Source organism: Phoenix dactylifera, chromosome 8 (assembly GCF_009389715.1).
Source record: "Phoenix dactylifera cultivar Barhee BC4 chromosome 8, palm_55x_up_171113_PBpolish2nd_filt_p, whole genome shotgun sequence".
Taxonomy (NCBI): domain Eukaryota; kingdom Viridiplantae; phylum Streptophyta; class Magnoliopsida; order Arecales; family Arecaceae; genus Phoenix; species Phoenix dactylifera.
In genome coordinates, this window is record NC_052399.1 from 15,878,822 (window position 1) to 15,889,258 (window position 10,437).

The following is a 10,437-nucleotide window of genomic DNA, read 5'->3' on the forward strand; positions in this document are numbered from 1 at the left end:
CTCATTTGCATGGAAACTGAATCGGCAAAACTGGAAAAGGATGAATTACTGTTAATTCAGGAAGACCAATGGATGTAAGTATGCCGACCAACATGGGGAAACCGATTGGAAGCCATTTCCCGTGGACGCAGCGCACAGATTTTATTGCAATGTTTTTTGGCTTTCTACGGAATATTTCTTCTCTCGCATCAAAGTTTCCATCTTTTCAACATCTTCAGTTGAGTGCCTAACACCATGAGCATCATGATGAACCTCGATTACCTGATATATCAAATATATTCTAGAATATAAAATCATTTTTCCCACAATGCAACATCTGTATGAAAGTAATGGACATGATGGAAAGTCGTTCGCCAAAAGGTTTCAAAAGTTCAGGGTACGGTGGCACACCAGTCACTAGCTGGTTTGGTGGGTATGGCTGGATGTACCCTACTACAAAGAGTAGTAGTAATAGTCATCATGGCTTTAAGTAGAGACTGAAAAAAAAAAAAAAGGTCTATGAACACCTTTAAACTCGGTACTAAGTGGTACAAGGTTGATCTGGGGCGAATTTGCCAATCAGTCAATCCCAAAGGGATGTCAAGTACTGATTTCTAGCAGATATGTAGCCTAATAATTAAATCCTTGGCTAGCACTTATTAATAAAGCATTATGCAACTGAATTTGCAAAAGTCACTTTTTTAAATGTCTTTGAACTTGACTAGAAGCTGCATGGTCTTTTGATGCAAGAATGGATGAAAAGGCCCTTGAGTTAACAGAAATGTGTCATGTCTCAAGCCACCATGTAAACCATCCAACTCCCTAATTCGGTAGTAATGCGATCGCAACAAACTATAGGCATAGGATCAATTATACTCATCAAATAGCATATTTTATGTTTTGTGTTAATAACTATTATGTATACAGTTAATACGTTGGACAAAGCAAAGCAAAATGTAAATAAATTTCCGGCGGGCCCTGAAGTTTTCCTCTGAGCAGTGCTACCATGATGCAGATGGATATTTATGATGAAAGTACTCTAATCATATGCCTGTTACAACATAAGAAATTGAGAGAGATTTCTTCAATTTGTTTAAAATAGCCATCGTGATCCAAAAGTAAGGGTTAGAAATGGGATGAGTCCATTGTCTTTGGGTTGGATTGCAAAAACCCTCAACCAATTTCAGATTTGAAATAATAGAGTTGTGCTCAATCCATTTATTTCTATGTACAGAGTCCACCAATCCAATTATGGCTCCACTCTTTTTGTCTACCTTGAAAAGATGAAATTGAGATAGGATTAAAAAGAAAAGAGGAGTGGGGAGATAAGGTGGAAAAGTCCTTGCTCAAACCTGTTTAATTCAAGCACTTTGTGAGGCTTGGAATAATCCAAAAAAGTTTACATTGTAACACAAATAAGTTGAAATCTCGAATTTTCATAGCAAATACAAGCTGATAAGTAGATGGAAATGCTCACAGGTCAAGATTACAAAAAGAGGTCTGAAAAATAAGCACTGACGGATGTCATTTGTTCTATATGGTTCCAATGAGTCATAAATAGTTTGAAATTACCTTCATCTTGTATCCATGCGCAAGAACTATCAGTTGCTCTAGGTCTTCTAGTTGCAATGGAGAGGATGCAAGTTGCGGATATATCCTAAGAAACTTTGAATCATAATCTGGTTAGAAACAAGAACACCAGTACATACATTAAAAAGATATCCTAGAATACAGCCAGAATACCATCCTAAAAAGGCTATGACAAGACATTACATAACACCAAACCCAAGAGAGCAGTAAGTCACAAATCTGAATGCCCAGATGTAGATATGGAAACTGTGAATTAACTTGCCCTGACCTATATAATATATGAGCATGTTAGAAAATATCGATTCATGGATTAGGATAAACCAACTTTACAATTCTACAAACTGGCATGTACCACAACTCACTTGATATAAGGAACCAATCCTCTAGAGAAATAAATCGCATAACCATGTGTCCATGATATACTTCACCAGGTTGGGGTCTGGTCCATCTTCAGCTTTTAAAGATGTGACAGCAGGACGAACACTGCATCAGCAGCTCTCTACAGTTCGTATTGTAATTAAATAAGCACAAGACTGCATAGTCACATAGAGTAACCACATTGTTTGTTGAACCAAACAGTAGAAAAAGCTGAATTCTGCAAGCAATTAATTAGTAAATACTATAACTACCCCTGCAAAGCTTGTACCACACTGTCTATTATCTGTGGCTCAACAAGGGAATCATCTCCTTGAGTGTTCACAACAATGTCATAGTTTCTTTTGAGCTTTTAGAGAGCTTCATAACAGCATTCAGTTCCTGCAAATTGAACAAGGAATATTATATTTATTTAGAAAACCAGGCTTGAAACAATGACAAATCACACAAAAAACTCTTACCATTTTGGCAAGATCTGGATGTCAGTATCACATCTGCTCCAAATCCTTTCCAGCATTCTGCAATCCTTTCATCTTCTCCAGCCACAACTGGTGAACCTAGAAAGTAGAAATGCTAAGATTACATGAACCACAAAAGTACTTGTAAAAGTAGCCACTAAACAAACCTAAGAACCAAAATGAATAAGCGGTTAGTTATCTGTTCTTCTGCAGCCAAGCAAATATAACTATAAAAGATAAATTGCCATGGTGACAATACAGACCAGACTAAACACACTGTTTAGGAACTCAAGTATTTGATGAATCATATTGCATAAACTAAGCTCCAGACAGCTACATGACCAAGAACATCATTTCAAATAGAGATTCTCCGAGATAACCACAACAGTTTGAAAAATCATGTCACAGCAACACGTCCAAGTGTAGCAAGCTGTTTCATTATGTTATTAATTTACCTATTATCCCCAAACGAGAGGGGGGGAAATCAGTACGACATCATTGGCAGTGAAAGTCTAGAAATTTTCAAAATGGGGAAAGAGAATATTCTCTCACCATGAATATGGAGAAGGCTTATACAAATGTGCATAGGAAGCTGGTTTTCAAACAAAAGTGTATTGCGATAACTCTTGCATTACCATTTATTTAGCAACTGATCACAGATGCTGGATACAACGGCTTCAGGCCCACCACTAACGCATGGCTCTATAACTAAAATCACATTAGCTTCAAGATTCAGTACCCAAGATCCCCTTCAAATGGATCAGCATGCCAAGTATCTGTGATGACACTAGTTGGTAGTTCTTGCAGTATATACCATCATTTCTCCCCAGGAAAAGATTAATGTGGAGCATATTTTTGACCTACTTATAAAAAACTGCAAAGGGGGCATTTCCTGCAGCCTACATGGAAGATAAACAATTACAGATTGACTCAGATTTGGATTGACATTCACCTCATTGTTTATCTGGAAGATAAACAATTCCCTTTTCTAGATCTTTTCTAGTATTTTCTGGATCCAAACAAAGCTTGCATGTGGTATAAACAGATATATTACCTTCTAAGATAGATCTAAAACCGTAAAAAGATGGGTGGAAAGCAGATATGGAAGAATGGGTGGATGATAGATATTTTTATAAGGCATAAGAAGAGGAAAAGAAAGAGAAATAGAAGAAAAGAGAAAGAAAGGGGAAAGAAAGCACCAGCTGACCATTTGAGAACTATCTTCATTTCCAGTTGTTTGAGAAAAAAAAATGCATTACATAGACCCAAAACTCTAATAATGAAAAAGAACCCTAACATAACAATAAAAATCCCTGAACTATCCTGGTAAAACTATTCATGAGTACAATAAAACAGCACTGCTACAGTGCATATCAGATCTTCTGAGCCCAGCTTTTTATTAAATAAAACCTATTATGACTTGAAACATCTGGAACCACTAAATAACTAAAAGGAAACCAGTGTTGCATGCACATATATACGAGAATCAGATTTGAACACATATCCAAGTATCTAACTCAGCAAGAGGAAAAAAGAGATATATGGGGATATACATAGGATAACACACAACTTTAACTAAATTATATATTTATATATTTAAATATTATCTGTTTAAATATGTAAAGAAAATGTTAAAAATATACTGCTTGTTAGTATTTTTCATTATACACATTTCTCATTTAAACTTCCCAATTAACTTAAGAATATTAGAAAACTAATATTTTGCAAAGTTGTTTCAATACCTACAATCTCCACAAATCTCAAAAAAGAACAACTACTCATTTCTAATATCAAATAAGCAGATCAAACTCATTGTGGGAAGAGTTCAACTCTCTTCCAATCTTTAAAAGTGGTTACCAAACAATTTCATAAATATCCAAGTATCTGAAACATTACCCATCCAACTCGAATATGTATCCAACATGGACTTTTTGAGTTGGACACTAGCGTCCAGGTAACACTGAAGGAAACAAAATAATAAATGCCAAAACTGAATATACTAGCTATCCCAATGCTTAGCAGCCCTTTGATGCATCATATTTGGTTGGTTGATAACAAGGTAGACATTCTTAGTTTGACAAGATGCACACTATCTGGTCTTGGTACTCCTAGCATGTCTTCTCTTGCCTACATTATTTTACATGAGACATCTATTTATTTTCCACATGTAAACAGGTTATTTGAGTAATAGAAAACACTATCTAAAATGCAACTCAACCGTGAGCAAATTTTAGACAGATTATATGCCGCTAGTAAATTTTAACTACATGGTATCGAATGAGTTAGTTATGAATGAAATTTAATTTTCAGTTCTCTCCATGTTCATTCCTTCAATCTTATTCTCTAAATAACAAATGGAACACCCCCCCCCCCTCCAGCTCCAACAAAAAAAAATCAAGGAATCTCTCTCTCTCTCTCCCCCCAAAAAATATCCATCCATCCATCCATTTATATATACCAATCTATCTCATGCAATTCTTTTTCTTCTTCTTCCTCCTGTTCTCTTGTCAAATCTACCTACTTCTTTTTTCGCTAGATGAAATATATCTGAGACAAAAATTTAGTACTTGAACCTTTAATTTGATCTGTACATCAAGATTTAGATTTTAGATATGCAGTTATGATTCAATGGCTGCTGGTCTCTTCTGGCTGAATCTAACCTTGTTTACCTTTTCAATGGTTGTCTAGGAGGCATTAGTCATATCACAGGCTATGGGCTGCTTCAAGTATTTTACCTACCTTTGCAATGAAGAAAATCAGTTCTAAAAGATAAGTTAGACATAGACATAATATTCGGAATTAAGTATCTATGTTATGATATGAACCATGGAAATAAGTTAATCATGCATGCTACTTACCAATGTGGTCCAAAGTAGAAGCCAACTTCACTCTTTTCCATGTTCTCCATCAAAGTAACAAAAACATTGTAAGGGGAACACAACATAGTATCATTTTAATAGATAATGCATCAAAATTCTCATAAATGTTAAGAAGCACCACTTTAGAAAATAAAATTCTTGGATACTTTTGATTTAACAACTATATTACTCCAAAAAAATTGATCATAGAAAAACACATCTTTTATGCAAAACCCAACTATGATGTTATATTAAAAGAATAACACCACCTGAAGATGAGTTTGTATTCAAATGCAAATATCTTATGGATAATCCTTACTCATTTGCCAATAGGCAACCAGGAGAAAAAAAAGACTTATCACTCTTTTAATATTTAAGAACAAACAAAATGGCAGTTTGTTAAAATTTAGAGTTTCAACCTCAAAACAACTTGGTAAAAGCAACAGCTTAAAGTTGAACACATTGACATTAGAATCTCAAAACTAAATCCTCTTTTAATAGTTGGTATTCTAAATCACATAGCTAATGCATGATTTACCCAAAAATTGGTGAAGTTCATTACGTATTGGTTGGTAGTCTGAATGATGCTTATAGATCATTGCTCAGTCAACTTTCTCATGGTTTTCATATGATCCTTTCGCTCCAACAGTTTGCTAACAAGTTATAAGTATGAGCTTATAGGTTATTGTTATTGCTAATATTTTTGTTTTTATTATTACTATTATGGGTATTAGACACAAACCAGAACAAACTGATACAACATATGACCACTCTACTTCAAAGTACCAGTTAATACCCAAGGAGACTATATATCATAAACACGGTACCAGTAGCTCTGTGTAGAGCCTCCATGTTTCGGAGTCACAATCTTGGCCTCTGTCAACCCATATCAGATTGGTCATTGGCACAGATACAGACAGTGCTTATATATTTCTGAATCAAACCTATCCGAAACTCATTTATTGTCATCCCATAGGTTTAGAACACCCAATAACAGTGCTCGCAAGAATATTGAAACAGGGCAAGAATTTGATCAAGATCCCAGAGCCAAACCCATAATCTAGAAAGAAGTTTCGGATAATTAATCCACCGACATAGTTTATAATTTCTGGAACACTTCATCCACAGTTACTTAAGCTAACATCTTCTTTCTAAGGGAAGCTTTTCCACACCTAATTCCAGGAATGACTCTAGGTCAAGAATGCTGACTTGAAAATATAAAATTTCAAGATATTGTCACCAAGAATGCAATCAAGATTTCGTGTATTCCAATCAAGAACTTACAAGACATTCTTACCAAGAAGCCAACCAGAATTCCAAAAACTTGAGAACTACAACAAAGGAGGGAAGGAAAGGAGGAGGGGATACCTGGATCATGGGATTGCCGAGGAAGAGGCGAAGCGAACGGGGATGATCACCACCACCCGGCTCCGGAACTTCACCAACCGCTGCCGCGGCGACTGTGGAGCCGACCAACAGCCCTTGGCCTTGGACCATCCACGCCCTGGAGCCCGTCCCGGGTATTTCCGGCCACGACGAAGAGAACCACCACGAGGGCGGTGGGAGAGACCGAAACGAGAAGAATGGATCAAGGAAGGCATTTTATTTGAATCGTCGGGGAAGCCTGGTGCCTTCCATCGTCTCGCCTCCCTGGTTCGGGGCTCGGACGCGGCCCGGTCTCCCTAGATGCCAATTGGGTCAAGTTCACCAAGAATAGCGGCTTATTTAGGCGACCAGTCTATTTTTGCGGTACTTTCAGACCGCCTAGCTAGCAAATAGATTTCTATGAGAATTCTATGCAGCTCATCATTTCAAAAATTTTATTTGTGAGAACTACACATTTATCCCTTCTTTTTTGTACTATTTTTTTTTGATTTTATGGGTTATATCCATATCCGCTATATGTGAGTCGCTCTTGTACCAAAAAAATAAAATTCTATAAAAATTATTACTTAGGGCATTATTTGTTAGCTATCTCTGTTAATATTTTCCAAACTTTGGAGGTTTGATGGCCGAAATTTGATCATATGTAACCCACAACTTATCTCAACCAGCTAAGATGGGCTGCATCAAAATAATAATTAGAGGAACGATGCCACATCTGAGATAAAAATTTGATTCCTAGTATACAACATGACTTATGTCTTGCACCTCTGTGGAAATGTAAACTACTCCCTTAGGGCGAATAGATCATGCACACCCAAGCATGACGTGGTTCTTAATGCCAGAACTGGATTCCCAACATAGGGAATGTTATGGTTCAATGTATGGTTATCTGCCAACTTTGATGATGTCGCAACATCATTAATATTATCACGCTTGGAATTCTGTTTCCTAAAAGAAAGCTCAGTAGCCAATCAATTTTATGTCTGCTGGTGTGCATTTCTTTGCACTTGGAGAGGCATTCCCAATTTCCCATCGTATTTCGCAAGAGAGTGGTGTTATTATTTCCATTGCATGCAATAGCTAACGACGTATAGCTTATCATATTATAATTATCATTATATTATATCTATAGTTTTGAATAATGGTGATATGACTGCCGTAAAATTGTTATAATGATTCCACCGCCTCCCATTATATTATATGATAAATAACATTAAAAATATCAGTCGTTATCTTCTGTTATTTTATGTTATAAAAGTTTGTTATAACATAAATAGCAACCGTTATTTTCACTTGTGCCTTTTTTTTGAATAAAATAATAATTTTCAAAATTCAGAATTTTTATCTCAAAATTTTCTCCAAACATTTTTGTACAATCCAAAAAATAATTTTACTTCATGAGACCAAAAAAATACAAAAAAGTCAGCACTATTAACTTTTTCATTACTACAGTACTATCAATTATTTTCGGTTATAACAGCATTATAATAATTATTATTATAGTAATTATTTTAACATCAAATACTTAAAATTATACTTCGAGATAAATAATGATCATTATGAGTTTATAGCTAGCCATTATAAATTATTGGCCTTGGAGGCCAGGTTAGGTGTTGCAAAGTAAAAGTTAGTTTACCAAACGGAAGCCATCCGCATGCACAAGAGCCACTTTCTCAATAGAAGAGTCAAGCACGCGGTAGGCATGGAATTGCCTGTAGGCAAGAGTCGCAAGCAAGCACCAGGAAATTAATCAGCCAAAGAAGGCCAAAAGCAACTAGAAGAAGCATGACTTGAGTTTGGATTTTAACCAGCAAATACACCACTCATCACAACACAATGGTAAGTATAGCTCCGCAGTAATTGAGCGCCAAAGACTTCGACATCACACATGACAGTAAAATATCCTATCCTATCAAAGCTCGCAAGGGTACGTTCATGGAAGAAGAGGACCGATCACAGTATGGATGGTATGGAGAAGGATGAGCAGGTAAATCACCACACCGCAGAAGGCACATATCAGAGCTCCCATGACATGGTCGCAGAACTTGGGGATCTGCCCGCAGATTGGGAGCCAGCCGGAGTGCGAATTCCCTTTCTTCCCCACCTCCGATATTGCTCCTGCCGCCGCGATGGCTGCAGTCAGCAGCATTGCAATGATCTGGAAATTCCCACCAAGTTGATGCACGTTAAGTAGTAATCACACCCGGATCAGATTAGAGAGTTACTCGAAAGCCCAGTCTTACCACATCGAGCATGACGACGAATGTCGAGAGCGAGCTCGTCGGAGGTACCAGGAGAACGAGCAGGGTGTAGCCGCAACCGATGGCATTCGCAATCACAAAGAACCTGCATGCATGCAGAAAGCTACAGGTGAGACAGCGAAAGAGCTCCATATATTTTCGCCAAAAAAAAGAGCTCCATATTCGTCTCTAATTGTGGTAATGAGTGAGTGAGCGGATACTTGAAGGAAGGCGTGTACTGGAACTTGGCATCCAAGGTTAAGCCGAATACGGTGGTGGACTCGTGGCTCGTCGCCATGACGACGGCGGCGGAGAGGGTGGCGGCCGCGGCCAGGAGCCTGAGCAGGAAGACGCAGGCCCTTGAAGCCTTGGCCATTGGTAGTTTTCTGGCGAACTGGTTGATGTAGTGCTAGGGGAATAGGAAGGAGGATTGGAGTTGGTGTGGGGATTTAATAAGAAGAGGTTGATGGCGGTAGCTTTGGGGGTTTAACAAGAACAAGGGAGAGGTAGGAAAAGCAGATAGGTGAGGGGGGGAGAGCTAATAATACCGGTAAGAAGTTCTTTGTCTCGCCAAAAGGTCTCAACGGTCCCAATCTCCACCTCTATAAGATGTTCAGCTCCCAAAGGACATTTAGAACTACCCTTGCTCTAGCTTAATTTGGAACAATATTTAATTAGGGAAACTTAACGCGTGGCTCTTCTGTGACTGTGGAGGTTCTAGAGGTCGTCAATCGGTTATTTCCGGACTTCTTGAGTCCAAATACGACTAGAAGATAAATGAAACTTGCGTAGCCGAACTTGAATCCAAAATGCAACAAGAGGAGGGGAAGGAAAGGAAAAATATGGCTCTAGAAATTTAAGGAGGTAGGGATAGTTGAACTTGTGGAGTCCAATATATACATAGAAAACCTACCAAGAGGGAAAAACCTCTCGCTGAGGAACGCTGCCTCTCCAAGTTCTCTGGTTCCTACCTCTCCGTGACCTCACTGATTAGAAAATCTAACTCTTTTCTTCCCCATGTTTCACCTCCCCTTTCTTGTCGTAAAGTTCTGGGCAATGTCCGGGGTCGATAGGACTGACCGGATGTCGGAAAGTCCCGCTTGAGGTGCTAACCTACTTGGTTCGACCATTTCATGCCATTCGGTGCGGTGGGTCATTCGACCAGGTCGGGTCCGTTAAAAAATTACTCTGATAGCTCGCTCTCCTATGATAAAATTCCTAATTTTCGATCTTAAAATTCGGGGCCAATGGCATGCCTCCATCGAATAACAAAGGAGTCCAAGCCATTGAAGTTCCTTATGGAAGCCGACAAAGTCCCCTGCCCATAGGGTGAGGGAAGAGATTGGCACCCATCACATTAGTGACGGTGACTGGAGGAACACAGAGGATGATGCCGCCATTCTTGGTATCCTCTTATAGTGCCGAGATATCAATGCGATCGGTGGCCGGAGAGACCATCCGTCCGAGCTTATCCATCAAAGCTTCTTCATGTCCTTCGTCCAATACTCCGGAGATGATAGAAGAGCCAATAGGAAAGTTACATGGAGACGA

At 38.3% G+C, this 10,437-nt stretch overlaps 1 protein-coding gene and 1 long non-coding RNA gene across 7 annotated transcripts; both read right to left on the bottom strand.

The window, feature by feature from the left end:
- Nucleotides 1-1,305: 1,305 nt before the first annotated feature.
- On the bottom strand, nt 1,306-6,956 carry LOC103702477. Of its 6 annotated transcripts, none has more exons than XR_603316.3 (4): nt 6,629-6,956; nt 2,406-2,501; nt 1,753-2,325; nt 1,306-1,658 (listed from the first exon to the last, which is right to left on the bottom strand). It is a non-coding gene; the product is annotated as an uncharacterized LOC103702477 (long non-coding RNA). The 6 variants fall into 6 exon arrangements; XR_003384754.2 differs by having other exon boundaries at nt 1,306-1,837; nt 1,932-2,325; nt 6,629-6,954; XR_603315.3 differs by having other exon boundaries at nt 1,306-2,068; nt 2,199-2,325; nt 6,629-6,947.
- A 1,436-nt stretch (nt 6,957-8,392) lies between these two features.
- LOC103702479 (CASP-like protein 1C1) lies at nt 8,393-9,320 on the bottom strand. Its single transcript, XM_008784923.4, has 3 exons — nt 9,108-9,320; nt 8,890-8,992; nt 8,393-8,804 (listed from the first exon to the last, which is right to left on the bottom strand). Exons 1-3 carry the CDS (start codon nt 9,260-9,262, stop codon nt 8,580-8,582), a joined length of 483 nt encoding a protein of 160 aa, XP_008783145.1. The 5' UTR covers nt 9,263-9,320; the 3' UTR covers nt 8,393-8,579.
- Nucleotides 9,321-10,437: the final 1,117 nt, after the last annotated feature.

What these genes read in the sequence shown, in the direction of transcription:
- LOC103702479 (XM_008784923.4), bottom strand. Translation starts at nt 9,262, where the DNA reads ATGGCCAAGGCTTCAAGGGCCTGCGTCTTCCTGCTCAGGCTCCTGGCC. An exon ending in CAGTACACGCCTTCCTTCAA is followed by an intron (nt 8,993 to 9,107) that starts GTATCCGCTCAC and finishes GCATGCATGCAG; the next exon opens with GTTCTTTGTGATTGCGAATG. An exon ending in TCGTCGTCATGCTCGATGTG is followed by an intron (nt 8,805 to 8,889) that starts GTAAGACTGGGC and finishes GGGAATTTCCAG; the next exon opens with ATCATTGCAATGCTGCTGAC.